General features: G+C 49.4%; 1 protein-coding gene across 1 annotated transcript in view; it reads right to left on the bottom strand.

The window, feature by feature from the left end:
* Positions 1-6423, bottom strand: part of CEL (carboxyl ester lipase) — a 20021-nt gene extending 13598 nt beyond the window's left edge. The window contains 4 exon segments of the mRNA XM_048512368.1: positions 1-144; positions 1038-1165; positions 3958-4108; positions 5972-6423. The exon segment at positions 1-144 is cut by the window's left edge and continues 62 nt beyond it. Of these exon segments, the coding sequence (XP_048368325.1) occupies positions 1-144; positions 1038-1165; positions 3958-4108; positions 5972-6037 (489 nt within the window). The 5' untranslated portion in view covers positions 6038-6423.
* Between the last annotated feature and the right edge of the window lie 5715 nt (positions 6424-12138).

The raw sequence follows: 12138 nt of genomic DNA, 5'->3' as shown, positions 1-12138 counted from the left end.
CACCACAATGACCTTCCCCCGGGTGGCAATCTCCTCCCCGTCGTAGAGGTAGTTGTTCAGGAAATTCGGGCCCATCCCGCCTCCCCAGAGAAAAGCGCCCCCATAGATCCAGATCATCACAGGCAAGTTGGTGGAAACTGGAAACTGCATGTAAAGGAGAGTGGGGGAGAAAGGAGATAAAAGGAAGGTGGGTGAATAAGGCAGGCCTGAAACTAGCAAGAGTTCAGTCCGAATTCTCACACAATTGCATCTTGAGTTCTTTGGCCACAAAAGTCCTGGAGCTAGTGGGAATAGGTGCCCCAGGACTCATAAGAACATAAGAACAAGCCAGCTGGATCAGAGCAGAGTCCATCTAGTCCAGCTCTCTGCTACTCGCAGTGGCCCACCAGGTGCCTTTGGGAGCTCACCTGCAGGATGTGAAAGCAATGGCCTTCTGCTGCTGCTGCTCCCATAAGGCACCTGGTCTGCTCAGGCATTTGCAATCTCAGATCAAGGAGGGATCCAGAGATTGGTAGCCATGGAAATCAACTTCTCCTCCATAAAATCTGTCCAAGCCCCTTTTAAAGGCTATCCAGGGTTGAAGTGGCCATCATGCATCACCTCCCATTGGCAGCATATTCCAAACACCAATCACACGTTGGGTGAAGAAGTGTTTCCTTTTATGAGTTCTAATTCTTCCCCCCAGCATTTTCAATGGATTGCCCCCCCCTGGTTCTAGTATTGTGAGAAAGAGAGAAAATTTTTCTCTGTCAACATTTTCTACCACCCCATACGCTTAATTTTACATAGACTTCAATCCATATCCCCACTCAGGCGTCTCACTCTGAGCTAAAGGAGTCCCAAAGCTTGCAGCTTCTCTCCTCATAGGGAAGAGGTGTTCAGCTCCAGTCGGTCCGATGGAGCTCCGGTCCTCTCTCTTGCCGAACCAAAGAGTCCAAGACAAGACCCCCTCCTTCTGGGTCTGCCTCAGTCAAGAGAGAGGCGACTCCTGCTTTTAAACCCAAACCCCAGGGTCCCCATCCTGTCCTAGACCTTACCTTGCTTTTCCCTTGCCCAGGGACCCAAATGTATTCAGGTAAATGACGTCTTAAGCTTCCACGAGTGTCTGTCTGGGTAAGCGTGGACTGCATGCAGCGGTTCTTGTATCCCTTGGCCTGCAAGGTGCCTATGACAAGAGATAGGAAATTAGCAACTTCCGGGGGAAGATCACTGGGAGTCGGATTCAAATCCCAGTGCTCGTAGCTGGTCAGCAGACACTTCCCGGAGCCAAAGGAGAGCACTGCGCGGGAACCGGGATCGCAGAGTGTTTAGCGAAAAGGCCAAAGCAAAAGCGTACAGTTCAAACTGGTTCTTAATAGCTCCCCAAAATGTTGCATGAGGCTGTGCATGACGGAATTTGGCAGCAGTCGCTGGGATCCCGAATCGGTAGGACATATGGATTAATGCAGGGTAAGATGGGCCCGACTGGAACACACAAGGCAGCAGAGAGTCACAAGTGTTGGTCATGTTTGGCCTGTCTCTACATTACAGGACACCCAGTCTCAGGATATCTCAGTTCTGCCAGAACTCAGAAGAAGGCACTTAACACAGTTCTGACTGCAAAGTCTGGCTTCCTGAGAATCTAGAGGAGCAGCAGTGGCGCAGTGGTTAAGAGCAGGTGCACTCAGTGGTGGGATCCAAAAATTTTAGTAACAGGTTCCCATGGTAGTGGGATTCAAACTGTGGCGTAGCGCCAATGGGGCTGGGCGGGCCACGATGGGGGACCCTTCAACTGGCGGGTGCATTCGAGAGTGGGGCATTCCCTAGGCGAGGAGCTGTGGCAAGGAGCCACTGCACCAGTTATTGTGGCCACTGCACCAGTTATTGGGCGGGAAACGAATGCACGCAGGCACAGGCTGCCATGCACACCGGTGCACCTCCTGCTAGACTGCTTCATGTTCTGCGCGCTACTGCTGAGAGGAGGGGCGCAGCTAATCAAGGCAAAATCACGCGTGGCAAAATCACCAATTAGTAACCCCTGCGGCACACACACACAAATAATAGTGTAACCTACTCGCCGGGAACCTGGGAGGAACCTGCTGGATCACCTCTGAGGTGTACTCACAATCTGGAGGAACCGAATTTGATTCCCAGCTCTGCCGCCCAGGCCTGTGGAGGCTTTATCTTGGGAGAATTCAGATTAGCCTGTGCACTCCCACACATGCCAGCTGGGTGACTTTGGGCTGAAGATCCACAGTTCTTGGGAGGAATCTCTCCAACCCCACCCTACCCCAGCAGGTGGGTGTTTGTTGCCGTGAAAGGGAACGGAAAGGAGTTTGTAAGCCCCTTTGAGTCTCCTTACAGGAGCAACTCTTCTTCTAGAGCAAAAAGGCAAGTTTCTTGCTTCTAAGGGTGGCTTCTTGCTTCTAAGAGAGGCCTATCTGGCGAGGCCTACAGAAACCTGAGGTAGCTAAATAAGATTTTGATTTTTCCGACTTCAACTAAGCAGCCAGGGGGCTTAAAATTTTAAGACCCTTATTTCTGGCGAAGGAAGAGTTCGTTTCAGAACAGACGGCTAGCTGCAAGTATCACAAGACATGGCAGACGGAATGGGAAAAGATGGCTGTTTATTCAAGGCACTGGGCGCCATTGCTAGGAAAAGAATCAAAGAAAAATTATACAAATTAAGTTGGTTTTTACAGCGTGCGCACAACCCTGCTCTACTACTGACTCATGATCCCCTCCCAATCTCCCCCACCCAATGCCCCTGCTCCTTATTTAACTTATCTGGATAACAAAGATCTAAGGAGAGCTTTTACTCTTGCAAGAAGTGTACATTTACCTTCTGCTGTTTTAGAAGGGAAATATCAAAAGATACCTTACGCTGCAAGGTTATGTTCTTGCTCTCTGAAGTCTGTAGAAACTATAGAGCATATGTTATTAAAGTGTCCCTTTATGAGGAGGCAAGGAAAAAATGCCTGTCCACATCTACTACACAAGGCGTATATTGTTCTGATAAAGTTTGTTGTCAAAACTATTACACAAGATAAGAAGGAGAATATTACTAAATGGGTAGCAAAATTCTGTCTATTCATTATGAAAAGAAAAAAATGATCTGAATATGGTATCCCCTTAGATATTTTTATTTTGTTTAGTATACTTATGCTGTTTGGTGTGTTTACTAAGTATAATGATATATAGAGGGATAGTGCTGGAATACGGGAGAGAGATCTGTATTCTTGTTTTGTTTGTTTGTAGATATTTTGGAGTCTTTGTAATACATCTGGTCATTGACTGTAAATAAAGTCTTCTTCTTCTTCCCCCACCCAATGTGGGGATAAGGAACATATTGGTTGATTCTGCATTTGCGTTATCGACCTAAGTTCGAGCTGCGTTCGACCTAAATGCTCCACACAACCACTGGGATCGACGTGGTTTTGTACCAGCTTCACCCTGTGTAGCGGTCAAATTTCTGACTCCAGTTGGGAACTACTACTTTTTCAGGGAACCAGCTCGAACTCCAGCTCGATTCAGTAAAATCACCGAATCTCTGGTGCCAGGAATCCCCATTCAATAATCACAGCTGAGTGTTTGAACATCATTACAGCCTAACCAATCAAAACCATACCGTCGATCCCCTCCATTCCTGTGGCAGTTTTTATAACGTGTGTGAGGATAGACAGAACATGGCCATTAGAACAATAGCCAATCCGGAACAGAAGCGTTGAAGAGGGCACAGGATGATTCCGCCCTCCAAGCTGGGATCAAGCTGGTTGCAGTGGGGAACAACAATGGCTTCGACCTAGGTTAGTACCCTTCTCAGGGAACTGGGTCGAACCTATTTTACTCATGTGCGGAATCGCCCATTGTCAACTTCATTTAGGGTTGCCATAATACAATCAAAAGTGCAATACATGTCGCAAAGCCCAAAAGTCATTTAAGATATTCTGCACCACAATAAAGGAAAGAACCCCTTACCTGGCCAGCCAGGGTGAGGCTGGGGGTCCTCAAGGGTCTTTGTAGGTGCAGCAAAAGGGATTCCCTTGAAGATGTCCACATAGTCTCCAAAGAGGCCCAGCTTCTTATTAACCCCTTCAACGAAGCCTCCCTCTGTGCTCACAATGCCCAGCTACAAGGGCCAGAAGAGAGAAGAAAAACAGCACAGACCCTTTAACACAACCCCGACACTGTCCGATTAGACACTCACAGTGATAAACCAGAAGCCTAAAGGTGGAGCAGAAAAGCCCATCTGGGTTCAATCCCCAGCGTTTCCAGTTGAAAGGATCAGGGGGTAGATTATGTGAAAAATCTCCTCCTGAAATCATACGGAGCTGTTGCCAGTCTGGGTAGACAAGACTGACTCAGGATATGGGGCCGTAGCTCAGGAGTACATCATCTGCTTGCAAAAGGTCCCATGTTCAAGAAGGAGAGTTTGGATCTTTACCCCCCTTTTCTCTTCTGTAAGGAGTCTCAGAGTAGCTTACAAACACCTTTCCTTCCTTTCCCCACAACAGACACCTTGAGAGGTAGGTGGAGTTAAGAAAGTTCTGAGAGATCTGTGATTAGCCCAAGGTCACCCAGCAGGCTTCACGCGTAGCAGGGAAAACAAATCTAGTTCACCAGATAAGAGTCCGCTGCTCGTGTGGAGGAGTGGGGAATCAAACCCGGTTCTCCAGATTAGAGTCCACCGCTCTTAACTACTGCACCACGCTGGCTCTCCAGCTAAAAGGAACAGGCACGACATGACGGACCTGTGGCTGAAACCCAGGAGAGACTTCGATGGACTGAGGTTCTGATTCAGAACCAGGAAGCTTTGTGTGCCCACCAAAACACAAGCTCTGATCGTGGAGGGGTCTCCGTAGGCATCCAGAAATCTCATGAGTGCCAGCATGGTGTAGTGGTTAAGAGCAGGGGCACTCTAATCTGGAGAACCAGGTTTGATTCCCTGCTCTGCCACTTGAGCGGTGGAGGCTTATCTGGGGAACCAGATTAGCTTGTGCACTCCAACACACGCCAGCTGGGTGACCTTGGGCTAGTGACTAGTCACAACTCTTCGGAGCTCTCTCAGCCCCACCTACTTCACGGGGTGTTTGTTGTGAGGTGGGAAGGGAAAGGAGTTTGTAAGCCCCTTTAAGTCTCCTTACAAGAGAGAAAGGGGGGGATATAAATCCAACTCTTCTTCGTCTTCTTTGGAAGAGCTCAGTCAAATTTCTCCCCAGCTTCCTGTGAACCCACACCCTACACCAGTGATGGCGAACCTATGGCACAGGTGCCGGAGGTGGCACTTGGAGCCCTCTCTATGGGCACGCACACACAGAATTCGTCATGTGGGGGGCGGAAAATCACCTCCCCACACACACATCTAGGCTGGCCTTGGCCACTGAGTACGATGTGCACACACTGCGGTGAGCAGGGAGGACTTGTCTGGCGGACCTAGTGCCTGTGCTCTGGGTGGCTGCTGCCTGAAGAGGGGTGCAGAGGAGGTAGAGATGCTAGAGAGAGGCACAGAAGCTGATGCTTGGCAGGGACTTGCTGGAGGCTAGAGCAGGCTGGCCCCTGCTCGAGCGGGTGGGGCAGAGGAAGAGGGAACCAACCGTTTTTTCTAAACTAAAACCTCAGCATTCAGGTTAAATTGCCGGGTGGGCACTTGGTGATAAATAAGTGGGGTTTGGGTTGCAGTTTGGGCACTCGGTCTCAAAAAGGTTCGCCATCACTGCCCTACACACACATAGCCTATCAAACTATACCTCAAGCATCTTTTGAAAGTTTAAAAATCTTTTTGCTACACAATGCCCGGAGGGGGGGGGGGGCTGCTGCTGCTGAAGAGAACACAACTCAAACTGGAAAAAACCTCCCTGGCTCTTTGAATCGGGGCCTTTGAAGGGTAGAGAAGAACCACCAGGGCCCTTCTGTCACGCTAAACGCTCCTTCTCGGCACGGCACAAAAGGGTTTCATGCCCATCAGTTGCCGTCTCCCCTCCCCTTCGCTTACCTTTGCAGCCCTCACTGCCCCCAGGCAGAAGGCAAGGGACAGGCACACAAACTGCCAGCCAGCCATGATGCACCTCCACAGGATGGACGTGGCCTCTACGCTGACTTCAGCCTTTATAGAGGGAGCACCAGTCAAGTGAGCCCCTACGCAGGCCAAGGGAATGGCCTGTTGCCACTCCTCCTGTTGAAAAATTTTACCTCTGCCAAACAGTTTGGCTGAAATTTCCAAGGTAAACTGGGGGGGGGTGGGGGTGATGAAGGCTGATTTCCAGGCCCACTCATGCAACAGCTGGCTCCCTCACACACTTTCTGGGAGCCGTACACAGAAGAAGCGGGGAGGGATCAGCAGAAACAGGCAGAACAACAGGTGGATTTTCCAAAATGCATTCTTTTTTTTTAGTAGAAGAAGAAAAAGAAGTGTTTGGATTTATATCCCCCCCTTTCTCTCCTGCAGGAGACTCAAAGGGGCTTACAATCTCCTTGCCCTTCCCCCCTCACAACAAACACCCTGTGAGGTAGGTGGGGCTGAGAAGGCTCAAAGAAGTTGTGACTAGCCAAGATCACCCACCTGGCGTGTGTGGGAGTGTACAGGCTAATCTGAATTCCCCAGATAAGCCTCCACAGCTCAGGCGGCAGAGCTGGGAATCAAACCCGGTTCCTCCAGATTAGATACATGAGCTCTTAACCTCCTACGACACTGCTGCTCCTAGTAATAATTGCTTTTGTATTTGAGAAAAATAAAAACACACACACATATCCTGCATGTGAGCTCCCAAAGGCACCTGGTGGGCCACTGCGAGGAGCAGAGTGCTGGACTTGATGGACTCTGGTCTGATCCAGCAGGCTCGTTCTTATGTTCTTACATATATAGACACCACTCACAACAACTACAAGCAAAAACAGGGGGAAATGTAACTTAACCAAATACAGCCTATAACATAATCAAATATAACTCACTGAACAATTACAATGACTTCCAGCTATCTCATCACTGACTGCAAATCAACTCTAGAGTCATGCATGTGATTTTAAAATAAAAAACATTGTTCATTCAGCTTTCGTTTTTCCATATTCCAATACATCCTGCTGTTTTCTTTAAGGCCGTTTCATACGGCCCCAAGCGCCTCACGCCCGGCAAAGAATTCTGCGGCGTGGGCCGGGCTGACTCGCCGCGCAAGCGTCGCGTCTCGCCTCAGAAGACCGGGCGGACGGCGAGGCTCCATGCCCTTCCTGTCCCGCTCACCTTGTCTAGTCCGACCTGCTGACCTCCGAAGTTCACGCTGCCCTCCGACCTCCAGGGGTCGGAGGGCAGCGTGGGCGGGGCTTCGGAGGCCAGCAGGCCGACGACGGGGACAAGGTGAGTGGGACAGGGAAGGGAAACAGCGTGTTCCCGACGGTGCTGTTCGCACCGCGCCACCGGGAACACGCTGTTGCGGCAAAAACAACCCTTTAAAGGGTTGTTTTTTAGGGCGGCCTGACGCCGCCCTGGGGGAGGGGGAGCGCAGTCAGGTCAGCGCTGCTGTGTTGCAGCAGCGCCGCCTGTGCGAATGGCTCCCTGGGGACGGCGTTTTTCCCGTCCCCAGGGCGCCATAAAAAGGCCGTGCGGAAACGGCCTTAGATTGAAAACGCTGCTATTGTTTCTCTATCTGAATAGGTTTTCAAAAGGTCTTCTGTAAAAGGTTTCCAGTGTTCCAAACAGTTTTCCCTTAATAGAGACATCAGTTTTTCCATTTCTGCATATTCTGTGACTTTCAAAATCCAGTCCTCATTTGCTGGTGTTTTATTATCTCTCTGGCTGATTCTGTATGGGCCAAAAACAGCAGTGTGAAAACGGTGTGAAAACAGTATAAACCCTTTTACAACGTTTTAAACCCTTTTACACCATTTTCACACCGGGTTCACACTGCTTTTTTTGGCCCATGCGGAATCAACCTCTGTTTTTCTGCCTTGCTGCAGTAGTCATATACAGGATATTTTGTCCTATAAGTTTCAACAGAAAGGCCTCTGATTTCTTCACAATTGCTATCTTGAATTTCTTTCAATACCATCTCCCAAAAGGATTTAGCTTCTTTACGCATCCACCACACATAAAAGAAAGACTCCTCTTGTGGATGGCACTTCCAATACTTGTTAGGCAAGCCTTTAAACATTGCCAATTTTTTGGCATCAAATACCACCTATATATCACTATATAAAAATTTTCCTTCAAGTTATAACATGCTGTGAACTCTAAGTATTTCTTCCACAGTTCCTCCCACTTTTCCATCAGGATGTTTTTGGCCCATTTCATCATTACAGATATGACCACCTCATCTTCTACCATCCATTTCAGTAACATCTTATACATTTGAGTAATCAGTTTATCATCATTTGTATATAAGTTACTCTCAAAATCTATCATTTGTGTTGTAAAACCCGTATTTTTAGGATCTAGAACAGGGATCAAAAACCTTTTCCACTCAAAGAGCCATTTAGCTCGCTCGCTTGCCCCCCACCCGCCCGCTTGCTTGCCCCCCGCCCGTTCCCCCACTCACCTGCCCGCCCGCCTTCTCACTCCTGCCTTCTCGCCCCCCCGCTCACTTCCCCCCGCCCCCGCTCGTCCCCACTCCCCCACCCGCTTTCCGCCCGCCCACTCACCACCCGCTTGCTTGCCCCCCGCCCGCTCGCTCGCCCGCCCCCCGCTCGCCCGCCCGCTCCCCTGCCCACTCACTTGCCCCCACTCGCTCACTCGCTTGCCCGCCCCTCTGCTCACTTGCCCCCCCGCCCGCTCGCCAGCTCCCCCGCCCACTCGCTTGCCCCCACCCCCACTCCGCTTGCTTGCTTGCCCGCTTACCTGCTTTCCTCGCTGCCTTTAATTTCTGCCCAGGCTTGCCCGGGAAGGAGCAGCCACGCCGGGAACCGCACGAGAAGCAGCGAAGAGCCACTTGCGGCTCGGGAGCCGCGGGTTCCCAACCCCTGATAGAAGTTGACAGAAATGGAACCAGTTTTTAACTATGTCTTTTAAATAATTCATAGGTTTAAAAACTCACATTTGTCATTTTGGAAGTTCAGCAATTCTCTCTAGGTAGGCCATTTTTCATGCATATTTACTTCTTTTCCAGTAAAAGCTTCAACTGGAGACAATCATGAGAGAGTTACACTTCCCATCAATCTTTTACATTTCAACCATATCTAAAGAAGACTCGTTATAGTGATTAGAGAAATTTTTATGCATTTTCCCTTTATCATACCACAAATATCTATGCCATCCAATTATCTCCAGATCCCTCCAGAGTCAAGTGTTTATTTCTCAACGTTAGCCATTCCCCCATCCATACCAATGAGGCGGCTTCAAAATACGGTTTTTAATTTGGCAACAAGGACCCCTTCCTTTCCTTTGCATCCTCAATATTTTTATATCTAATTCTTGGCTTCTTGTCTTGCCAAACAAAACTATATCTTTTTGCCATTGTTTAAAACATAGTGTAGAGTTAATTACTGGCACGGCTTGAAAACAGAAATAGCATTCTTGGCAATAAGTTCATTTTTATCCCCTATATTCTCCCCAGAAAAGACAAGTTCGTTGTTTTATCCCACCTCCTCAAATCCTTCTTCACATCATTCCACGCTTTAACATAGTCGTTTTGGTACAATGGCCATGCTGGCAGGGGCTGATGGGAATTGTAGTCCATAACATCTGGAGTGCCAAAGGTTCGCCACCACTGGTCAGGTGGGGTGGATTCTCGGCTGCGCGGTTCACAGGGAAACACTGTGTTTCCCGTGAAAACCATGCTACCTCCTGCCGCTGAGATCCCAACGATCCTACCTGCCATGCAAACGGCACTACAGGCAACACGGGTTCATGTAACCTGTTAGCGTTGCCTATGCAGAGCCAGCCTCTGCCTGCCTCTCCGTCTCTGCCTACGCAAGTCAAATCACCAAATTCTCCTAAAAATAAAAACATAAGACAATAAGAACGAGCCTGCTGGATCAGACCAGGGTCCATCTAGTCCAGCACTCTGCTATCCAGGTGAGTGGCCGTCACCACCTCCTGTGGCAGCATATTCCAAACATCAATCATGCGCTGCGTGAAGAAATGTTTCCTTTTGTTAGTCCTAATCCCCCCCGCCCCCTGGGTTCTAGTATTGTGAGAGAGGCCCCTTCCGCACACGCAAAATAATGGGTTTCCAAACCACTTTCGCAACTGTTTGCAAGTGGATTTTGCCATTCCGCACAGCTTCAAAGAGCACTGAAAGCAGTTTGAAAGTGCATTATTCTGCATGTGCGGAATGAGCCAGAGAAACATTTATCTGTCAACATTTTCTGCCCTAGGCATAATTTTATAGACTTCAATCATATCCCCCCTGACGTCTCCTCTCCAAACTAAAGAGTCCCTAACGCTGCAGCCTCTCCTCAAATACTTTTATCTCTCCCTTCTCTTTTCACAGATAGTCTTTTAACAAAGTTTCAGCAGCATTTTCTATCCTTTTATATCGAATGGCTATTATTGGTATCCTCTTACTCCATATTTTTAGAGTTTTCTAGATATAAACTCACGGTTAGCGCATGGATCTTCATGCTGCGCTTTTCTCACAGAACGGCGAATAATTTGTAGTCACATCAAGGTCTGAGGGAGCTTCTTTTAATCCAGGGGTAGGGAACCTGCGGCTCGAGAGCCGCATGCGGCTCTTCTGCCCTTGCACTGCGACTCCACGAGCCGAGCCGCTGGCCCCATCCTTGCCCGCCCTGCAGGCAGCAGGGCGGACGCATCCATGCACTTCTCAGAATGAGCGGAGTAAAAGGTAAAAAAACCCAATATATACAGTGTTATCTTTATTTTAAATGTCAAAAATTATTTGCGGCTCCAAGTGTTTTCTTTTCCCATGGAAAATGGGTCCAAATGGCTCTTTGAGTGTTAAAGGTTCCCTACCCCTGTTTTAATCCCTCTTGGATTCGAATATTCCAAGTACACGAAATCGGGGTTGGGACAGCTTTAATCTTCTTCAAGATCCCTCAGCAGGGTTTAGCGAAGATGGCAGGCCCCAGACCTGAAACCCCCCTCCTGGGTTCCTCTGCTCCCACAATGCAACGGCAGCTGGTCCCAAGCTCACACCAGAAGTCCCACCAGTTTTCAAAAACCATTCTAAGCACTAGAGCAGCGATTCCCAACCAGGGTTCCGTGGTGCCCTGGGGTGTCGTGAGCATGTCCCAGGGGTACCGCGGCAACATCACCAGGCCCTGTCACTTTTGTGGTGTCTCCTGCCAGTGCCAGCAAGGACATGGAGCTGGCCCAGGAGGCAGGATCTGCCGCAAGGTCAGCAGCCAATTCCCGCACCCCCCCCCCCACCCCGTGCTTCCCTTCACCCTGGGAGGGGAAGGTGGGGAGATGGGAGGGGTACCATGAGATATGAAGAGTGAGGTCAAGGGTACCATGATGTCGAAAAGGTTGGAAAACACTGCACTAGAGTTACAGCCCGAAGTTTATCTAGATACCGGTGCCTTCCAAATGTTCCCACATCAGTATTTCAAATTCTTGGGTCCCCGGCAGCATCAAATCTGCAAGCACCTTGGCAACCGGATGCTGTGATTGTTTCCACTTCTGCTTAACCAATGTTAAGAGAAGCACCGGTTTCAGACTCTGAATTCTTCAATGAAAGCAAGTGCAGAAGCACATTCGGGTCAGAGAAAAGAGCCCAGTTTTAAAAAATAGGACCTTAACTTCGTGGTGGCAAACCTTTGGCACTCCAGATGTTATGGACTACAATTCCCTACAGCCCCTTCCAGCATGGCCTCAGATCTCGGAAGCTAAGCGGGGTCGGCCCTGGTTACGACCTGGATGGGAGACCGCCAAGGAATGCACGGTTGCTACGCAGAGGCAAACCACCTCTATCTCTTGCCCTAAAAACCTCACAGGCGATGCCATAAATTGGCTGTGCCTCGGCAGCCCTTTCCACCACCACCAAGTCTCCGGAGACTAAAATTTTGCACCTAGCCTTACCTGCTGCCTTGTGGAGCTGCAGCACCTGATACCCTGATCAACAGTCTGCATCACTAAACCACGAAGGCAAGTCTAGGCAAGCAGCTACCTGCACAATCCACAGATCTGAGGAAAGGAAGAGTCCCACATAATCAGAGGACTCAGAACTGAGCAGGGCTGTGGCTATTTGTGAGCTACGGGACAGGAAGAGA

This window comes from Sphaerodactylus townsendi, linkage group LG12 (assembly GCF_021028975.2).
Source record: "Sphaerodactylus townsendi isolate TG3544 linkage group LG12, MPM_Stown_v2.3, whole genome shotgun sequence".
Classification (NCBI taxonomy): domain Eukaryota; kingdom Metazoa; phylum Chordata; class Lepidosauria; order Squamata; family Sphaerodactylidae; genus Sphaerodactylus; species Sphaerodactylus townsendi.
Note: the sequence above shows the minus strand (reverse complement) of the source record. Positions and strands in the feature narration are given on the sequence as shown.